Source organism: Phyllopteryx taeniolatus, chromosome 6 (genome assembly GCF_024500385.1).
Source record: "Phyllopteryx taeniolatus isolate TA_2022b chromosome 6, UOR_Ptae_1.2, whole genome shotgun sequence".
Taxonomy (NCBI): Eukaryota; Metazoa; Chordata; class Actinopteri; order Syngnathiformes; family Syngnathidae; genus Phyllopteryx; species Phyllopteryx taeniolatus.
This window is the reverse complement of record NC_084507.1, coordinates 23,399,061-23,421,619: the sequence shown is the minus strand read 5'-3', so window position 1 is coordinate 23,421,619 and position 22,559 is coordinate 23,399,061. Positions and strand designations below refer to the sequence as shown.

Here is a 22,559-nt window from a genome sequence, read left to right as displayed (position 1 = left end):
AGCGCATCAATACCTCTCCATCAACACAATCTCATGACCGACTTGTTGACATTTGTCAACGAGAGCCAGTGTATTAGCATACCAGCCATCCATCCATCCATCCATCCATTTTCCGTTCCGCTTCTCCTCACAAGGGTCACGGGCGTGCTGGAGCCTAACCCAGCTATCTTCGGGCAGGAGGCGGGGTACACCCTCAACTGGTTGCCCGCCAATTGCAGGGCACACATAAACAAACAACCATTCGCACTCACATTCACACTTTGGGCCAATTTAGAGACTTCAATGAACCTAGCATGCATGTTTCTGGGATGTGGGAGGAAAGCGGAGTGCCCGGAGAAAAGCCACGCAGGCACGGGGAGAACATGCAAAGTCCACACAGGCGGGGCCGGGGATTGAACCCCGGTCCTCAGAACAGTGAGGCAGACGCTCTAACCGGTCGTCCACCTTGCCGCCATACCAGCCATTTGAATGTAAATCGGTTTAGGTCTTTCCAGCGTTACGCTTTTTTTTTTTTTTTTTTTTTTGCCTTTGGGAAGTCTGGGCTTCATCATGTTCATATCCGATATAAGTCTCCATGGAAACGCACCCAATGAGGCAAATCAGTCGCCTTTTTTCGGGCGTGTGACTCGTCCTGGTGCTGGATTGATGTTGTTATTGAGCTGGAAGTAAAAATCATCTGTTGTTATTATGCAGTGTTTTTTTTCCCCCTCCATGTTGTCTCTGTTGGCGGATGCTTCACAGCGGGCGCCAGCCCGCTGCTGTTTTAATATTCTTACTATTCATATTTTTATTAATAGGAGCGCTATAAATAAGACATAACGTAAATAAAGTCGTTCATGAATGTTTCATTTGACGCCGCTGACCTCGAAAAGCTCTGAAAAGCAACAGCAGCTGATTGGCTTCAAGTGGTGTTTTGACACATTTCATAATTTTCCCCAAAAAATGCTTCATTTCACCCCCCCCCAAAATTAACGGCAGTGACAGAGCGGAAAATAGCTGGCTTTCGGTGCCTTTTGTCGGCGGAACGCTCTGTGACGCTGGCGGCTCATCAGTGACACTTTTAGCATCGCTGGCTTTTGAATGCTAATGTTAACGTTGAAAGACGCAAATGTGAAAGAATGATGACAGAGAAGATGAAGTGATGCATGTTTTCTTTTGGTAAGGTAAGCATTCTATAAAAAAAAAATGCAATTGTTTAAAGCAGAAGACTTTGGCTGTATAGGAGTGCCTAATTTCGGATGTAGTGACTCTATTGTTCTCAAACTTTTTACACTGTGTACCACCTAAAAAAATAGTCAGCGCTCCAAGTACGACCGTTTTAGAGCATTTTGACTGATGCTTCAAGATCCACACAATAATATTGTGTTCTGTGACAGTCTGAACCTGCCAAAAGAAACGGGCAATTTAGAGTTGTCAATAAACCTAGCGCGCATGTTTTTGGGATGTGGGAGGAAATGCAAACTCCACACAGGCGGGGGTCGGGGATCGAACCCCGGTCCTCAGAACTGTGAGGCAGACGCTCTAACCGGTCGGCCGCCGTGCCGCCTGGCCCTTATAATGTCATTTTTGTTTTGTTTTTTACGTCAAAAATTCTTGAATCAGCGGAGGTAAAGCACCAATAAGCGGGAAAAGAGAAAAAAAAAGAAAAAGTCCAGTATGGGACTGTGCGATCAGTTGATTTGGTGCAGTTCGCGAGGGCGACGGTCCCCAACCTTATTTGCACCTTTCTCTTTCTCGCAGGCGGGTCTGGAACATATCCCCTTGTTTCATTCCTCAAAACTCTGATGAACACAGCGGTAATGGCCTCGTAATTACAAAATGTCAGTCAATCGGTCGATCGCGGGTGGGTCTGGAACGTATCCCCCACGAAAAACTGAGGTTCACTGTACAAGCAATTCAAAAGTCAATTTTCCATCAAATACCTCTTTTCAAAGCTTCCCCTTTTTCACGAGCCAGTGTTGTGACAGTAATACGCCTCGGCGGCAATCTCAGCTGCTGAATCAGCAAAGCCCACTCCGCTTGACTGGTCGCTTACGGTTGGCGCACAAACATACGAAGGCCCTCACACGTCGCCATATGGAGGCCGTGGCAGCCCGCCCGGTTTATTCCAAATGTGTGTGCAAAAAACACTCGCTCGCTCTTATTGATTTTATCGAGCGGGCCCTCGGCATGATGATGTCTTTGGGGAGGTTTGTCTTTAAAGGCGCATCATTTACAGCGCTTGCAGACCAATTGACTTTCAGAGCAAAGACAAAGTTCCTGAGAATGGCCGCGTATGGATATCCTGACAGCGGTCACCCGGGGCTCGTTAACCTGTGCCGTATTCAGCCAATCAACAGGCTCGGGAGGAGGTGGGGAGGTTGTCGTTTGAGACGTTCCAGATGGAGGTGGCGGCTTCCTCGTTTCCACTTGACACCCTGGCTTTTCCCACCGTGGCCCAGGTAGCGCCCGCGCTTTTGTCGATACAGGACGCGCAAGGATACAGTATATGATTTCCTGTTTTATAGTGAGTCATCGAACCTGCCTGACGTGTTGCTAGGCAAAACCATCTCGGGTGCTGAATTTTCCAGAATTCCATGGTGAGCAACGGATATTATATGACTTTGTGTTTAATGGCAAGTCGTTAAACTTCATTGCCATGGTCATCAACTAAACTTTAAGAATTTAAGGACCCTTGGAAATGGCCCAATTGACCTAAAATGGCCGCTTCGAACCCAAATGCCATATTTCCCATTTGTTTTTGGCCTTTTTTTTTTTTCATTTGTATTTTTTGTGAACCCTAACCATTCTTGAGACATTTTATGGGTCTGCTCATGATAGGCACGCCTACCAAATTTCACGTTGACGATTGAGAACAGCTTTGGGGGCTGAATGGGGGGGAAAAAAACAACAACAAAAAATATCCCATAGTACACAACAGAAGATATTTCCTGTTTTCCCCGTTTTCGGCCACTCATCAAACCTCACCGCGCTGCTCGGGCAACGACAAAAACTCAAATTCTTTGCAATTTAGCGTTACCAATCGGTCTCATGTATTGTTGATCACATTTGTGAGCGACTGGAAAGAAATCAACAAGTTTGTCTTTCAAGTACCCCCCGGAAATGGCCAAAATGACCTTCAAATATTTGGCTTCAAAGCAAAAGGGCTTACTTGCTGTGTATTTGTGGGTATGGCCGGTGATTAAAACCACTACCAGATTTCATGTTGCGAGGCAAAATCGGCCGCTGGGGCTGAATTGCATCCAGGATATAGGACGCAAGCGTGAACATCAGAGCCAATGAAAAAGCCCGGTTCCTTGAACAGTGAGCCTGTGGATCACGGTGCCCTCAATTAGGGTCAGTTAAGGAAAACAGACCTTTGGGCTAGTGATTGACAACGGATCAAACAAAGCTCATCAAGGCCTCCTCCGTACTTCACGGCCCCCCGAGTGGAAAGCAGAGCGTAACATCTCCCCCTCTGCGCTTTGTATATCATCCCCGCCAAGAATCATTCACAGCTTTTCTTCCCGCCTGCATCACTGACGCCGAGTTGATGGCGTCTGACTTTTTTTGGGAACGTACTCCCGAAATCCTGCTGGAGAATTTACGACTCACTTGCCGTGTCCGCATAATTGAGTCTATCCCCTGAAACCCCACGCCGGTGGTGAGAATGGACGACAAATAACGACGATTGCAACGTAGCAATGCTATTTCGTAAAATTTTCCTTTGGCCAATCGGCATTCTCATATAAATCCATAAAGGCAGTGACTTCTTTTAAATATATTTTTCCAGTGTGCTAGACGGGAGTGAGTAAGAAATGCAATTTACGTGGGTATAGTCTGAAAAAATGCACTTTACCACTGTACAGTTGCGGATAATGTCATTTGTGTATGTATATATGCGATACGGTTTGCCGCTCCTAATCTCTTTTCATTTCATTTTTTCTCCTCTTTTTTTGAATGCTCTGTTTTACCTGCCACAGGGACTCCCGATGGAAATGAGCTCCGGAACTATAATCTGACACAGAGCTTTTCTCTTCTCAAATGTAACCTTTTCCGTACACGGTCCCTGACAAATCAACAAATCAACCTAACCTAACCTAACAAGGTACAAATACTTTGTTGCTCTACTTAACATTCCCTGCCAGCTGTTTTACGGCATTTTCACTGAGCTTTCAACACCTCCAGAATATTGTGCCCTGTGACACTATGAGCACCAAACCTACCAAAAGGAGTAGACTCTCTTCGTTCACCAGAAAAAAGGTTTTCTACCTTTTTCTGTTTGTTCCAGTCGAACGCTGAAGGCACATAAGTCTAAATTCAGACTCGCCTGTGCACTGTAAAGAAAAACAATGTATGCAATGGAGCAGGGGCGTGAATAATAAGCTGGGGAAAAACGGGATCAAAGTGTACACCCCAATATTGTGATGCTGTTCTTTCAATTGGTGTCTGACTGACCCGCGGCCCGAGCCTCCGTGTGACACGTTCCTGCCTCTCGCCTCCGAGAGGACGCTTGGGCTTTCGGTGTGTGAGCGCCCAAATTAGTGCGAGCGAGCGAGCGAGCAGCGTCCCGCGGGAGGAGCAGCGAGTTGTCGTTCGTCAGATCTATTCTCGGCGAGCGGACCGACGAGGGGTGGCCGCTGACAGCTTTAATAGTAATCAATCATCTGTCCCTCGGCGCTCTCGCCATTTGATAAGAGCGACGACGAGGGAAATAAGGGGAAGCTGTTTTCTGATGCTATCCTGGAATTGTTTTTGCCTCCTCTGTGGATTGAATGGAATCATTGTAAATGTAAATATTGACATACAGTAACAATCGCACGTTTTGGCCATTTGGCTCTGTCTTGTATACGTGGTTAAAATTTGGTAGCAATCGGACAAACTCTCTTGGGCGCAATTGTGTTTGAAGGACACCTGGAAATGGCCAAATTGGCTGAAATGGCAGCTTCAAATCGAAGTCATGTTTCATGGCGAGTCGGCAAACTTAACTGCTCTGCTCTGCTCAACACATCTTTTGCAATTTAGTGTCAGCCATCGTTCTTCCATCAGCGTTGCTCTCAGAGCGCTTGAGTTGTGTCTATGAATTGGAGCCATCTTGATTCTTTATAGTATGTCCAAAAACACACACGGAATTTGTCTCCGGTAGTTGAAGGTGCTCTAGTACGATCACAGACAGCCATTTGACAAAACAATACTTTTGAGACATAAAAACATAAAACACAGTACAGAGAGTCACTGAGCAATGAAAGGTTGCCGATAATGTGGTAATGCTGATAGCATTTATTTATTTATTTTTTTAAATTGTGCAAACAATGCACAGTCCGCTAGGAATTTAGAGCAGTTTGAGATGTCCAATAGAGCGATAATCTGGAACCGTGACGATTGTGCAAATGGTGCAGAGACTTATAGAAATTTAAGCAGTTTAAAGTGACTCGCAGTGTGATTATCTGGAACCGTGACAATTGTGCAAATGGTGCAGAGACTTATAGAAATTTAAGCAGTTTAAAGTGACTCGCAGTGTGATTATCTGGAACCGTGACAATTGTGCAAATGGTGCAGAGACTTCCCAAGCACTTGAGTGGCCAATATTGGTCAACAAGAGTGGCGAGACTACTCCAGTGAGTGCACAAATAATGTCGAAGTGGCCCGACAGAGAAGTGGCAACAATCTCGAGACGAAATTGGCGGCATGTTACAATGGATTTGTAAGTTATCCAAGTAAGTTAACTGTTCAAGAAGTTAATGGCAAGAGGCTATAATAAATGAATGATTATTTTGCCATAAAAAGCCCCTTCTCGGTCTTGTTTTTGTCGTTTTCTAGTTTGTTTCACAAAAGCAAATAAATCTTAGCATTAAAGTCACTGTTCTGGTTGAAATGTTGTTTATTTTTTCACAAAAAACTCCGCTTTTCGGCGGGAAACCGATGTTTTTGGTGAAGCCAACCCAACTGCTATGAACTAGACAATGTAAAAAGCGAGAAAACCCTTTTTTTCTGGTGGAAGAGGAGAGTCTGCTCTTTCTTTTGGTAGGTCCTGTGCTACCAATAGTCGCGGAACACAATAATATTCTGTAGGTCCTGAAAGGACGGCGAACGATCAGTCAAAATTCTCAAAAAGGCCTGACAGTGCATGAGTTAAAACAATGATCTTTTTTTTTTCAAGTTTTCTTTTGCCATTGTTGTCTTGATAAAGGTCGTCAATGTATTAAATCCGAGCGTCATACTGTTGAACTCCTCCGCTGTTTTGATGAAAGTAGCACAGAAGTAGTACGACACGTTATCATTCAGATACATCACTTGCATTTTGGAATATGTGTGGAATAAACCTGAGGAGTGTGTCCTCCTTGGCCTTTTGCCTCTGTGTTCCCACCCTAACAACATCTTGTGCAATTATAGCCGGACACGCTAACAAGAGCTCCCAAGTGACGCTGTCAGCGTGGCCGCCACCGTGCCAGAAAAAAATGTCTCGTTACTCTGCCAGGGATCTCTTCTCCAAAGAAGGAAAAAGTCATTAGGAAGGAAGAAGTTAGAAGGATGAGCAGGTACCGTACCTCCACCTGCCCTCAGTCTCCCCCTTGAATAAATGACACTGTGGTACTTTTGCTTCTCTCCTCACGCGGGTCGCGGGCGCGCTGGAGCCTATCCCAGCTATCATCGGGCAGGAGGCGGGGCACACGCTGAACCGGTTGCCGGCCAATCGCAGGGCACATAGAAACAAACAACCATTCGCACTCACATGTCAATGAACCTACCATGCATGTTTTCGGGATGTGGGTGGAAACCCACGCAAGCACGGGGAGAACATGCACACTCCAGACAGGCGGGGCCGGGGATCGAACCCCGGTCTTCAGACGCTCTAACCAGTTGTCCGCCGTGCTTCAGTCTTCATAAATGAAATGTGAGCTTACTGAAGTGTGTTTGAATTTCAACTAATGAGGCTCACTGTATTACTCACAGATGATTTAACTCATCAGGAACTCAAGTCCAATTTTTCAAATGTGATGGCCCAGTTTTGGAAGTGTGGCACAGAAATCATTTGAGGTAGAATCGTGACGCACCACTTCAATTGGCATTACCGAAATGATTTCCTTTGAATTGTGACTGATCTTGAATACCTGGTGAGCCTTGGAAAAAAATGGTGTACAAAATTGTCATCATCATTTTTCTTATTTATTTATATAAACTTTATTTAACCAGGAATAGTCCCGCTTAGATTCAGAATCTCTTTTGCACGGAGTCCTGGCCAAAACAGCAGCACAATAGTTCCAGATAAAATCACCATAAAATACACAATTAAGAACAATCATCGAGAGCGAGTTTCTAATGCATTACTAGTGCATTTGATCACATCACTTTGTAATTCAAGTGCATCAGTAAAAGTCTTATTATGAATTGTATTTCATTGCATTGTGATCTGAAGTAATTTTATCGTCTTGCAATTGGAGTGAATCGTATCGAATAATAATTTGAGGGAGTTGTATCATAATCAGAAAGAATGCTTTTGTTTCATAATTGAAATAAATGCTATCGCATCGGTCACTGATAGACTCGCCTGACTTTGGCTTCAGTTCCCACTCAGTGCCGGTGTGAATGCGAGTGCGAATGGTTGTCCGTGTGTCGATGTGCCCTGCGACTGACTGGCGACCAGTTCGGGGTGTAGTCTGCCTTGCGTCCGAAGTCAGCTGGGATAGGCTCCAGCTCCCCGTGACCCTAAACAGGATAAGCGGTGTTGAAGATGGATGGATGGATGGTATCGCATTATAATTTGAGGGAATTTATATTTATCATAAACTTGTATTGTATCATATTGAAAGGAATTGTATCGTATCATGATCAGAATGAATCAAATCATACTGTAATCTCAATGTATTGGATCATATAGCAATTGGAATTCATCATTTTGGATCGTAATTGGAATGACATTTATCGTATCGTCATCGTATCGCATCCCAAAAACATGCGTGGTAGGTTAATTCCATCCGTCCATCCATTTTCTGAGCCGCTTCTCCTCACGAGGTTCGCGGGCGTGCCGGAGCCTATCGCAGCTGTCATCGGGCAGGAGGCGGGGTACGCCCTGAACTGGTTGCCAGCCAATCGCAGGGCACACATAAACAAACGGGCAATTTAGAACTTGCATGTTTTGGGGATGTGGGAGGAAAGCGCAGTGCCCGAAGTAAACCCACGCAGGCACGGGGAGAACATGCAAACTCCACACAGGCGGGGCCGGGGATTGAACCCGGGTCCTCACAACTGTGAGGCTGACGCTCTAACCAGTCGGCCACCGTGCCGCCGGTAGGTGAATTGACAACTCTAAATTGCCCGTAGGTGTGACTGTGAGTGCGAATGGTTGTTTGTTTGTTTGTGCCCTGCGATTGGCTGGCAACCAGTTCAGGGCGTACCCCGCCTCCTGCCCGATGACAGCTGGGATAGGCTCCGGCACGCCCGCGACCCGCGTGAGGAGAAGCGGCTCACAAAATGGATGGATTGATGGTTTCGGAAACAGAACGAAAAACATTTCACAGTTCGTAGTGTAACATTAGCATTTTGAGCTAACAAGCATAGCATTGTCAATTGTTTCTGTTGATGTTTGAGGGATTGAAATGACTATGCAGACAGTCGCATAGCTTCATCCAGAGCCTGCGTTCATCTTGATGTTAACATTTTGAGCTGACAGTAGCATAAGATTATTTTACAAAACAACAAAAACATTTCCTACCTTGGGGTAGAAGGTTTTTCGGGAGAGTCAAATGACTGTGCAGTCGACCGCATAGCTGCATTCAGAGCCTGCATTTATCTGGGTTTGTTTTGCAGTTGTGTTTGTTTGTAACGTTAGCATTTTGAGAGAACAACAGCATAGCATTAAAAAAACAACAACAACTGTGTCGTGTTGTTTGATTTAGGCCACACTCCTCGGGCTAATTTTACACTCCTCATTGCCACCACTGCTGTGTCGTCACGCCTTTAACACAATCTACACCACACCCCACCCCACCCCACCCCACCCACACACACACACACCCGCTCTCCCGCCATCCTTTATTGGATAGGGATGTAAAAGTGATGCATTGTGGGAGACGGTAATCTAATCCTGACGCTGAGGGCGGCGCATCCCGTCACGTGATTGGACAATTTGTCTTAATAAAGCGACAGCGACATCATCACCAGCATCACCTCTCTCCCTCTGGAGTCTCCCTCTCCCTCTCTCCCTCTCTCTCTCTCTCTCTCTCTCACACACACACACACACACACACACATACAAACAACAACCTGGATTTGACACTTTTTCTCTCATGCTGTATAAAACTCATTCACAGATTGTAAAGAAAATCCACACGCTTTAATCCGCAGAATACAAAAAGATTAGCGCGGAACGACATGCACGGTGAGGGATATTGCCGTCAGGAGCGGCTTTGGAGCCTCAGATGAAAAAATGGAGACGCACATTATCAGGGCTCATAAATGCACTGTGTTAGCACAATAAATGTGATGGAAAGCACACAAGCCTGAAGCTACATGCTAAGTGACGCTCAAAGACGTACAGGGTTGTGCATTTTTGATTCATAATTTAAGACATTCCTCAGGCGTTTTAATATCAAATTGGGTGGATTCTAATTCATCACTGTATCATTATATATCACTGTCAATAATATTATCTATCCATCCATCAGTTGGTTGATTTACACGAGCAAGCTCCTAATTTCATTTATTTGTACAGAATTTTCCCCAGTGAAACGAATTGAAATAGAAAACAGTTTTAATACGTGTGAGCCAGAAGTCACTCCAACACCTGTAGTATTATATTTGTGCCTTTAAGGGGCGTGGCTTAGTAAGTGAATGTTATCTGTTATTTCAGTGTGAACTCCTCTCAAGACACGAACAGGATTTTCACTTGTGAAGGCAGCACTTCATAGACAACATTGTGTGTGTATATAGCACATGGCCACGCATCAAGTACTGTATGTGCCGCTTATCAGAAGCTAAAGCTAATCTGTGCATCCAGCAGAACTCAATGCAGCTCTGCTTACCATTGGTACTCTGATTTTCACGTTGGTTACACTCCTAACTGGTTGAAATGTACCCTTGACAGGCTGCTTGAGGAAAAAGCCAAAGAAGAATCCAAACTACTACCGCGTTGTTTGCCTAACGGCTTCTTGTGAGCTCTGTTCTCAGCTCGGGTCTGTCACTATTGCGCGCCCCGACTTCCTTCAGCCTTGTCCTCCCGCTGACCGTCGCAGGCCTTGGGGGAGGTCACGTTCGGGCCTGTCGGCTCACGTTTAAGTCAAAGCAGACGTATCGGCGCCGCGCCGGGACGCCGGCTCTCGGCCGTTGGCGTTTTGAGGAAGAGTTGACGCTGATTATCTCCCCCAGGGAGAGTTCAAGCTCCATGGCGGTTCATTGTTTTTGTTTGTCAGTGGGACGGTGGCAAATCTACTGTTCGAGAGGCTGTTCGTTTATGGCATTTCAGATTACAGGGGTGCCTTGAGATATCAGTAACCCGAATAACCCAAACTTTTCCAAGATACGGGCCGTTGTTCGAGCGATAGTTTGCTTTGAAACTTCCCTAAAATTAGACGTAAACAACCACATAGAGTTGCATTAGCTTAATGCTACCAAAAAATGCAAAACGGCATAAAAGGCTAACAAATAGCATCTAGGTGGCGGTTTTATAACGCTTTAAATGATGGCATATGATGACATATGTAGACAATATAACAATAGTCACAGGCATATTTTCTTCATCTTCTGTGAAAAACTAATATTACTGCAGTTTACTGAGTCACTGAGTTAGTTGTCAAAGTCTTCTTTGTGTATGTCTGTATCATGCTATCCACGGTGGCCAAATTGGGCACACCAAAAGAAGTCGCAATGAATATATTATGATTCCTTCTAATTGTGTTATTACTATAGTTATTATTACAGTGTACTATTTAACTTCTTGAAAAGCACATCTCAAGGTACCACCATATATGTTTGCATTAAGGTATCAGGCTTTGGTTACACGAAATGAAATGGTTTGGTTAACATTATGGTGTTCAAATGGAGAATGTTTCATTCTGTTCAGTGTTGGTTTTGCAGTAAACTTAAACTAGGAGTGACCAAAAAAAAAAAAAGGTTGCTTTGCCACTTATTTTGGAGACTGTGCAAGCGAGTCTTCTTTACATTTCCTCAAAGTGATATGATATATGATAGTCTTCCATTTCTTGGCAGCGAGAGAGTGAGAACAGGCACTATGGAATATTTAAAAAAGTGTATTTTCATAAGTTCAGACATTTTAAAAATATGTACAAAGGGGTAAAACTGGGGGCGGCACGGTGGCCGACTGGTTAGAGCGTCAGCCTCACAGTTCTGAGGAGCGGGGTTCAATCCCCGGTCCTGCCTGTGTGGAGTTTGCATGTTCTCCCCGTGCCTGTGTGGGTTTTCTCCGGGCACTCCGGTTTCCTCCCACATCCCAAAAACATGCATTAATTGGAGACTCTAAATTGCCCGTAGGCATAACTGTGAGTGCGAATGGTTGTTTGTTTCGATGTGCCCTGCGATTGGCTGGCAACCAGTTCAGGGTGTACCCCGCCTCCTGCCCGATGACAGCTGGGATAGGCTCCAGCACGCCCGCGACCCTAGTGAGGAGAAGCGGCTCAGAAAATGGATGGATGGATGGGGTAAAACTGTAAAAAAAAAAAAAAAAAAAAAAGACAATTAAGTGTTTGACCAGCATGTTGGTCACAGCTGACGTCATGGTGTAACGGTGGTGGAAGGACGAGGATCCCCTCCGTAGACTTTATTTCAACCATTGTCAAAGGATTAACTCTGCTGAACTGTCACCGAGCCGCCGGTGTTTTTTGAATGAACGCCATTCTTGTTCCTGCGGGCTCAGCTTCAGCGCGGTGGTGTCACATTCACCCCCCAATGGTGTCGCGTGAGTGTGTGTGTCTAAAACAAAAAGTCCCGCAATGCCTCAGTGACGGGACAGCAGGGTTCATGCCAGGTGGGCTAATTAGTCGCCGAGTGCGTCACACATTTAAGACCGTTAAATGCCTCCCTCAAATAGACCCCGTCAGAAAAAAAAGGGATTAGTGTAATCATCTGACTTCACAGACCCGTGAGCCTGTTTGAAATTAAAATGTTATTCTTATTAAATCATCTTTCAAATGTTTCTGTTTTTTGTATTTGTGTTTTCTATTGATTTTATTTCAATACAATATATTTTTATTCAAATATATATCCATCCATCTAACCATTCTCTGAGCCGCTTCTCCTCACTAGGGTCGCGGGCGGGGTACGCCCTGAACCGGTTGCCAGCCAATCGCAGGGCACATACAAACAAACAAGCATCCGCACTCACATTCACACCTACGGGCAATTTAGAGTCTCCAATCAACCTACCACGCATGTTTTTGGGATGTGGGAGGAAACCGGAGTGCCCGGAGAAAACCCATATTTAACATTATTTTATTTCAATAAGGTATTCACATGTACTTAATATTATTAGATTTATAAATATACGTATACCATTATTGAAATAAAATATGCAAATGTTCGTTATAATATTCATATATTTGATATTATTTAATTTGAATAATATCCATATAGTATATTAAGTACTACATTTACTTCAATAATGATACTGGTAAATTTGAATACACCATTGGGAATTCAAAATAATATTCTGCAACAATTCCTTACACACTGTAAAAGCAAAAGAAGCATGTCCTTTGCATCCATAAATAACATATAATAACAATCCCATCAGTTAATCCTCCATGCGGGTCATCACAATGAAGCAAATCCCAGCACAGGTGAAAGTTCACTCGTGTTTTTTCCACAATAATCCTTATTTCTATATTCCTCTCATTTACAACAATATATAGTGTTTTTGCATGGATGAGTGGTCAAAAGCTCAGTTTCTGAAAAGCTCTGAGAGGAGAGGCCGAATGAGCTTCACCCCCCCACGCCCCCTATTTTTGTGACCGGTGCGGTCACAGAGCAGCTGTGGACGTGTTTACAGCCGACTTCATTCACCGCCAATCAAAGGCGCTCCTCTCATTCCCTTTAAATGTGGCGCATTGATAGTCTCGATGGAGACATCTCCATGCGGAAGAGGACGATGCGTAATTGCAATGTGGGCTGGTGATAACCACTGGTGACTTAAATATGTCTGCAGACCTCGGTATCTGTCTGCCTGTGTCTCGATCAAGATGACCAAATTTGTGTTAGCTGCTAACTGTAAGTTTAGACTGACTTTCTGCCACCAAATTTTCACTCTGTCTGGCATCTCTCCAAGGACACAGCCTTATTGCACCAACGCCTCACGCCTGGCTTGGTGCAGACCGGTCTGCCAAATCCGCAAACATGCAGCAAGCCTTATGCTTGCACAAAAATCTGAATCCGCCGGCATTTGCATCCCCGTCACAGATGCGCTGTGTACGAAAATAAAGTCACATCATTTTTTTACTTTAAAACCCCAAACCATGCTAACTTAGACATCTAACCCTGTCATGAAACACTCAATTGAAACCCCTACCCTTGTTTTAAACACTAATTCAAGTATTAAATTTACTATAAGTAGAACCTGTAACCCTGTCTTGAGATGAAAATGTGAAACTCTAACTTGAAAGCCTAAGCCTTGTTTGTCTTCTGTTACTTGGTTAATTTAAGATATGTTGTAAGAGAGTTTTTCTAGTAGTTATAATAGTTGTTTGTCGTTGTCAGGTCCTTGGGGGAGGTGCATGGGCAGCGACTGCGGCCCCGGAGGAAGCCAGAGCCGGGCGGTGTGGTGCGCCCACGTGGAAGGCTGGACCACGCTTCACACCAACTGCGACCAGTCTCTGCGTCCCTCCAACCAGAGGAACTGCTTCCGCGTGTGCGACTGGCACAAGGACCTGTACGACTGGCGCCTGGGCCCCTGGAACTCATGCGTGTCCGTGTCCTCCAGGGCGTCGGGGGCCCCGCAACCCTTTACCTGCAGCGGGGGCGAGGAGGGCATCCAGACACGGGAGGTGGGCTGCACCCTCAAGTCGGAGAGCTCTCCAGCCGAGAACGCCATCTGCGAGTACTTTGAACCCCAGCCCCGCCTGGAGCAAGCCTGCCTGATCCCGTGCCCTCAGGACTGCGTTGTTTCAGACTACTCCCCGTGGACATCCTGCTCCAAAACCTGCGGGACGGGCCTCCGCAACCGTGTCCGAAGCGTTCTGGTCCCGCCCCTTTTCGGAGGATCCATCTGCCCCAATCTGACCGAGTTCCAGTCTTGCAAACCGGGGCCCTGCACGGGGCCGGAGGGCATGTACAGCCTCAGGGTGGGCGCCTGGACACCCTGCGTCCTGCCACAGACCCGGACGACGCGCCAGGCCAAGCGGCGCAAGGGGAAAGGCCAGGGAGGTGCCAAAGATCCCGAGACCAGGGAGCTGATCCAGAAGAAACGAACCAGGAACCGCCTGAACCGGCAGGAGAGTTCCTCTTGGGACGTGCAGGTGGGATACCAGACCCGAGACGTCACCTGTGTTCACAGGAACAGCAGCGGAGTGCCACGGAAGTGAGTTTCACTTTTTCACCTTATTTCACTCTGAATAAGTCATCAAAACTGGAATATACTGTACAACATCGACAAAAGTATTAGTACCCAGCGTTGAACTGGTTCATGAATTAGCCAGAGGCTGTACTAGAGTCCTTAGTTGTACTTGGAAGAGAAACCGTTTGGTTATTATGAGATTTATGTGACGCTACTATGTTATGTTGTGTTATGCTGCAATGTTACAATACTATGTTATGCTACCATGTTACGCTACTATGTTGCGCTATGACTATTTTACGCTACCATGTAACGCTTTGATGAAAGTTGAGCATTGCTTAATCTAAGCAGTGTAAGGTGGTCATAGCTGATGAGAAGGAGCTCTTTCTGTTTCTTCTTCCTTCTCAATAGAATTTCCACAGTGTCTGCTGCTGTTTTCCAGCACTGTCTTCTCTGCTCTTTAATCTCCAAGAAAGCTTTGCTGGCGAACCTTCGTTCTCGTGAGAGTTCATTCACGCATCCCGGTGGTGGAATATGTGAAGTGATGTATTATGCACTAAACGAGTTCATTCATGTTTCTTGCCGGCGACGCCCATCACAAGTTTCAAAAAACAAGCGCTTGCATGCCCCCCCCCACGCCCATGAATATTCATCCATCCTCGGCTGGCCTTATTGATTCCTCACGCTGAAATATGCACACTTGTTTTTACCACAACTTTGGCAAACACCGCAGAAAACTTCACACTAGCAGCCACACTGACGGCAGTATGCCAGAAAGTCCTAATTTTGAGTTGCGTACCTTCAGTGTCGTACCACATTGTGCTGCAACATGCCAGGCACATTAATGCTAATGAATATGCTATTTTCTGTTAGCCAGTCTATGGCGTTTTGTATCACACGTTATGTTTGGTTGTACATTGTTTGGTTGAACATTTTGGTGTTTAAATATGATGTTTAATTCACTTTTGGTCTGTATGTCAGTTTTACAGTAGATTTCAACTGGGAGTGACAAATAAAAGCTGTGACGTTAGGCTCTTGATGTCTTTGACAATGTTCAGCTACTGTATACAATTCATCGGAAGTGATGATCTTCCACCGAACTTATTCTTGTCGTATGCTTTTATTTTAAGGCCATATCTCCCAGCCCTCCATGACGCTACCAGTAGCGTGCTAGTGTCCGCCACATGGTGACTAGCGAGCCTCATTAGCATCGATTGTGACTCCGCCTGTGCAACTCACATCAACATCTTTTGAGGGTCTAAACTGCATTTTCAAAAAGCCCCCACACCCCTCCTCCTTTCGTCCTCCAGGGTACACAAAGAGTCATTAGAAATGTTCTAAACTAAAGCCAACGATTTCTCAGCTCAGAGTTCACGCCACCTGGAGGTTGCACAGCTGACGAGCTATTAGTGCTAATTCCACCGCTGCTTCATTTGGAAAGCTCTCATTTAGAAGCCTCACCTCAGGCACAAAATACACGTTATTTTAAAAACACCTGTGTGTGTGTGTGTGTGTGTGCGTGTGTGTGCGTGTGTGTGTGCTCACGTGCGTGACGTGTGTGTGTGGCAATTTACATTATGCTACAATGTTAATGGTACGATGTTATGTTAAGCTCTTATGCTATGAAGTTATGCTACGATTTTATGCTATTATGTTATTCTATGATGTTATTCTACTATGCTACGCTAAAATATTACGCTACGATGAGACGCTATGATGTCACTACAATCTCAGATGCTACAAAGTAACACTATGATGTCACATTTCGATGTCATGCTACAATGTTATGCTGCTATGTTACTCTACTATAATATACTATAATGTTATGCTACAATGCTAAAATAGTATGCTATAATATCATGCTTGAATGTTACTCTATAATGTTATGCTACATTTCTAGTTTACAAATTCACGTTACAACAGAATATGCTGCCATACATCAATTGTTGCACTTTTCCCATTTACTTTTGTACTTGCAAACTTGCTTGTGTTAACTTTTCTCTTATTATTGTCTATAAGCAAGGATTTTTTTGTATTTTTCAAAAACGAATTTATCTCCAAATTTAGCCTTTTCCTGAGCTCTGGTTTTAGCTCACTCTCATGCTATGATTTTTTAAAAAATCCTTATTGAAATTACAATACAACGCTGCATTCTTCGTCACTGTTATTTCACGCTAAACTACAATGCTGTGCTATTTAAAAAAAACGATGATATGCTATGATGCTATGCTACAGTGCTATGCTTTATGCTACGCTATGATGTTATGTCATGATATAATGCTACTATGTCACCCTACAATGCTACATTGTCTGTGTGTGTGTCAATGTGTGTGAGGATGTGTGTGTAGGTGTGCATGCATGCGTGTATGTAGCACACAATGGCAGATGACAATGTTTTCATTGAACAGTCGGACCGAGCTCTCGCCGTTGTGTTCAAATATAAATGGGTGAAGCACAAAGCCTTTTGTTAGCTCCCATTTAACACAGTGAGCTGAGGCATTTCCTGCATGCTTCATTAATTTTTGAAGATGAAATATGAGCATTCATGTTTTGCTAAGCTAGGAGGAGGGAATTAAGCAGCCTTAGAGCAGTGATTAATTGATACTCGTCACACTAGAACGCACGTTATGCTACGTTATGTTATAGTATTAAACTAGGATGTTAGGCTATGATGTTGCGCTACAATGTTGCATTACAATGTTGAGCTTCGATGCCGTGCTTTTTCATCGCGCTTCCATTTTGCTCGATGGTATTAGGCTACAATGTTAGGCTGTGATTTTAGGCTATGATACCGTGCTATGATGCCGTACCACGATGTCACACTATGATGTCATGCTACGATGTTGTGCTATAATGTGGAACTACCATGTGGTGCTTGGAGGTCGAACTACGATGTCATGCTAGAATGCTGTGCTACGATGTTAAGATACGATGTTAAGATAGGGTGTCATGCTATAATATCACACTATGAGGTTATGTTACGAAATTACATTATGATGTCTCGGCACAATATTAGGTACGTGTTATGCTACGATGCTTCTGTATGCTGTTATTTTACGATATTAAGCTACGTTGTTAGGTGACGATGGTATGCTATGACGTCACGCTAGAACAGAATACGCCGGCACAGTTACTTTTATCTTGCCAATTTTCCTGTGATAGTTTATCCATCCATCCATTTTCTGTACCGCTTATCCTCACAAGGATCGCGGGCGTGCTGCCGCCTATCCCAGCTATCTTCGGGCGAGAGGTGGGGTACACCCTGAACCGGACGCCAGCCAATCGCAGGGCACAGATAAACACATGCACATTCACACCTACGGGCAATCTAGAGACTTCAGTCAACCTACCGTGCATGTTTTTGGGATGTGGTAGGAAACCGGAGTAAATGAGAAAAACCCACACAGGCACGGGGAGAACATGCAAACTCCACACAGGCGCGGCCGGGATTTGAACCCCGGTCCTCAGAACTGTGAGAGAGATGTGCTAACCAGTCGGGCCACCGTGCCTTTGTGATAGTTTAGTTTAGCATTTTTGTTGTTGTCTAAAAGTGAAGTTTTTCTTCAATTTTGATCTGGATTTAGGTCTTTCATCTAAGAACGAGCTCCGATTGTAGCGCACTGAAAATAGCTTTGTCCTTCAAAAAAAAAAAAAAAAAGTGGCAAAAAGCCAAAGAAAAAGCAAATTTGTGATTCATCGGTGTGCCCACAGCTTGTGCACGCCAAGGGAGACACCACTGACCATCCAGTCGTGCGTGTTGCCCAGAGACTGTCAACTGAGCGATTGGAGCGACTGGTCGTCCTGCTCCAAAGCTTGCTCGGACTCCGACTCGCCCGGGGGCCGACGAGAGCGCCGCAGACGAGTGCTGCAGTGGCCTACGGGTGAAGGGGCCGAGTGCCCGATACTGGAAGAGCGGGAGCCCTGCGAGCTGCAGGCGGACGCCGTGATGCCCTGCGCCGTGTAAGTGGACGGACCAGCTCCATCCTGGATTTTCACTCGCAGCTCTAAATGACCTCAGATCAGATCTAAATGAAACAGTGCCTAACTTGTTGTACATGAGACTCACTCTTGAGGTGAATTTAGACAAGTAACACTGACTGACCTCACAGAGCGATAGACTTGTTTTGCATGACTAATCGAATTTAAAGAAATCTGACGTCAGATCAGATGTTTGTGAAATAGGGCCTGACTTGCTTGTTCCTGCCTCCCCCTAGCTACGCCTGGAGGACCACCGAATGGTCTGACTGCCGGGTGGACTTGCTGCTGGGTCAGCAGGACCGCCGTCGCACCAACCTGACTGGACTCTGTGGTGGGGGTCTACAGACTAGAGAGGTCTACTGCGTCCAAGCAAACGCCGAGCTCCTCAAGTACCTCAGCGACTTCCAGGAGAAAGACAAAGGTAACCACATTAAATCTGCTCATCTTGTTTTGGAACTCTGCTGTTAATCCAAACAGGAATACCTACAGACGCACAGATACATACGAATTCAAGTGTGGAGATTTAGAAAAGAATACGCTGCATCACAAAATTGATATTTGATGCTCACATAGTTATAATGTATTGTAACAGAAAACGATTATTCACAAAATCAATATTCAACATTTGTATATTGGTTCTTTATCTTAACATAGAAGGATGCATCATTACAACGATATTCAACACTTGAACATTGGTACAGAATTTTTACAGAAAATGATATGACACCTCACTGAATCGTGTATCAATACTTCATCGTAACAGAAAAAAGATGAGAAACACAAAATCGATATTTGACACTCGAATAGTGATACTGTATCGTAACTAAAACTGATATGATACATAACTAAAGCGATATTGGATGCTGGCGTATCTATACTGTATTGTGCATTGTTACAGAAAATTATGCAATACTTCACTAAATCGATATTTGACCCACAAACTTGACGTCCAAGTGTTAATACTATATTGTCATATATAACAATAGGGGCGGCACGGTGGCCGACTGGTTAGAGCGTCAGCCTCACAGTTCTGAGGACCCGGGTTCAATCCCCGGCGCCGCCTGTGTGGAGTTTGCATGTTCTCCCCGTGCCTGCGTGGGTTTTCTCCGGGCACTCCGCTTTCCTCCCACATCCCAAAAACATGCATTCATTGGAGACTCGAAATTGCCCGTAGGCGTGACTGTGAGTGCGAATGGTTGTTTGTTTGTATGTGCCCTGCGATTGGCTGGCAAGCGGTTCAGGGCGTACCCCGCCTCCCGCCCGATGACAGCTGGGATAGGCTCCAGCACGCCCGCGACCCGCGTGAGGAGAAGCGGCTCGGAAAATGGATGGATAACAATAGGATTAACTCATTCACTGCCAGCCTTCCCAGTTAACATGGATATTTGACTTCTAAAGCCATCAACGGCAGTGATTAATTCACAAAATTGATATGTGATGCTTGCGTTTCAATACTGTATGGTAATAAAAAAGGATACGATACATTACAGAATTGACAAAAAAAAAAAACAATCATACGTCACAAAATTGATATTTGATGCTTTTGTATCCATGCTGCATCGTAACAGGAAAGAGTGCATAATGAAATCGATATTTGAAACTCGCATTGTAACAAAAAACATATAATACATGGCGCATCAATATTTGACACTCATGTAGTGATAACTGAAACAGATACGGTACATGCCACCAGCAATGGTCAACAGAAACGTATGTGGCACATGCAACATTTGGATATGTGACACTCATGTACAGATACTGAATCATAGCACAACATTTGACATTTTCGTACATCACAACATCTCTTATTGATACTGTACCCTCTACAGACATTGTAACTGGAAACAATGTGATACATCATAGAATCACGTGTTTGTTCATACTGGATAGTGACAGAAAAGGCGACGTTGATACGTGACGCTTGTTTATCAATACCGTATCGATACAGTTACAGTTTAGTATGCCAGTTGGAAACATGTTATTGTGTGGTGCTTGTGTGGCATTTAAACACGCAGACGCACACACGCACGCACGCACGCCTTGATGAGAAGAGTGGTTATCTCTGAGGAACAGGAGCTCTCCCTCGACTGGGGGTTGTTCTTGAGCGGGCAGGAGGGTTTATAATCCCTCAGTGAGGTCTTCCATCTCGAAATCCTGCCTCATGCCAAAGTACATCAGCATATGCAAAACACACACTGTGATTGACCTCAGATCAGATCTTGGCGAAATGGGTTAGGGTTTAACCCTAACCCTACCCTAACCCTAATGTACCTGACTTGTGCGTAAAGTGCAATTCCAGTCAAACCCTTGATTGACTTGTCCGTAATGTCCCAGCGTGCTGGTGCCCTCTCCTGCCTTTGAGCGGCTAATGGCTAATAGCGAGCGGCTTGTGTCGTTAGCCTAGCTAGTAGTTCATTAGCGCCATGTGTCCTCCCTGTTATCGCAGCGGGTCAGACCCAAAGACAGCCGAAGTCTAGTGTGCCCCCGCTCCTCTCGGTCTCCTTCCACATTACAGGTAGGCAGTCTGCCTTAAATACTCCTCTTCATCCTCCTCTACTCCTTGTCCCACTTCCGACTCTTCCTCTCCTCCACTTCACCTTTCTCTTCCCCCTTTTTCTCTGTCCTCCTACTTTTCCGCCTTCCTCCCCCAGCTCCTTTTCCTCTTCCTCGTCCTTTTCTCCTCTTCTTCCCCTTCCCCTCACTTCCTCCTTCCTCGTACTTATTCCCCTTTACTCCGCTTCCCTCTCTTCCTCACCTACTCGTCAACCTCCTCCCCTCTTCCTCCTTTTCCTTTCCTCCACTTTTTTCTCTCTTCACCCTCCTCTCCTCATCCTCCTCATTTCCCTCCTTCCTCCTACTTTTCCCACTTCCTTCTTTTTCCTTTTTCCTCATCCGCCTCTCCCTCTTCTCTCCTCCTCTTCCTCATTTCCCTCTCCTTTGCTTCTGTCTCTGAAGTTGCCTTCCTCTCCTCATCTTCACCATCTTCCTTCTACTTGTCCCACTTCCTCCTTTTCCTTATCCTCCTCTGCCTCCTCCTCTCCTCCTCTATTCTCCTCCTTTCTCCGATGTCCGCCCTTTCCACCACATCCTCATTTTCCTCTTCCTCTACCTCTCCTTCCTAATTTTCCTGTCCTCCACTTCTTCCTCATCCTCCTTCTTTCAATTTTACGCCTTTCTCCTACTTTCCTCCGCTTCCTCGTCCTCTTCTTCCTCTCCTTTTCCTACGCTTCCTTTTCTCTCCAGCACATATTCCTCATCTTCCTCTTCCTCTTCCCATTGTCCTCTGTCCTTTTCCCCCTTTCCTCCACTTCCTCTTTCTCTTCCAGTTAACAAAAAAATCGTCCGAATGATGACGGCTCGTATTGCGAAAACAATTGTAAATCATGTGACTTGTATCTCAAGGCACCACTGTATTTTATTGAAATGTTAGATTTTGTTGCCATGTTATTCGACAAGTATTGCTCCAGATTATGTACACTTCACAGTTGTGTGCTGTGATATTGTGTTTTTGTATCCGTATTGACGGTTTGCATAATTGCGTTGACGTGATAGCGGTGGTATTAAGAGGTGGATTAAGTCGGCTAAGTGCTCAGCGAAGGCCCGCGTACCAAATGCACCGCCCACCGCGAGCAAAGCACGTATGCAAATGAGCATTCAGAGCTGTCAGTCAACAAGAAGAAAGAAAGCGGGCACTCGTTAGGTGCTTTCTTTTCCCTAACGAGGCGTGGATTAACGGGGGGGCTCCACAAGCCGCCGTTTAACATGCGTGTGCACGCGTGTGTGCGTGTTTACCAGAGGAATTATTTATCAGTGCAATTGGCCTCTTTGCATTTCAAAAGCCCCCACTTGACTTGTGCGCTGAGGATTTATGATTCAGCTCTTCTCCTTTGCGCTTTTTCCGGCTTTAAGCTTCTGCAGCAGCACGAGTCACGTTTGTTTTTATATATTTATTTTGGGCCAAATTGTGGGAATATTAAGACGCTATGTGAAATGCAGATCAGCGCTTATTCGTGGCCTAGCTAAAGAAAAAGTTCAGAAGCTCTTAAAGTCCAACACAAGGCGCTTTGATTATTATTATTATTATCATCCTTTTTTTTTTTTT

The 22,559-nt window shown here is 45.0% G+C and overlaps 1 protein-coding gene and 1 long non-coding RNA gene across 2 annotated transcripts in view; both read left to right on the top strand.

Annotated features, from left to right (window-relative positions):
• thsd7ab (thrombospondin, type I, domain containing 7Ab) overlaps positions 1–22,559 on the top strand; it is a 110,174-nt gene that overhangs the window by 28,324 nt on the left and 59,291 nt on the right. Inside the window, exons 2-5 of the mRNA XM_061777817.1 lie at positions 13,684–14,503; positions 18,191–18,439; positions 18,694–18,878; positions 20,904–20,972. Of these exons, the coding sequence (XP_061633801.1) occupies positions 13,684–14,503; positions 18,191–18,439; positions 18,694–18,878; positions 20,904–20,972 (1,323 nt within the window). The remainder of the gene's footprint in view (positions 1–13,683; positions 14,504–18,190; positions 18,440–18,693; positions 18,879–20,903; positions 20,973–22,559) is intronic.
• Positions 2,285–4,270, top strand: LOC133480136 (uncharacterized). The gene is made up of 3 exons (XR_009789195.1): positions 2,285–2,441; positions 2,508–2,579; positions 3,963–4,270. It is a non-coding gene; the product is annotated as an uncharacterized LOC133480136 (long non-coding RNA).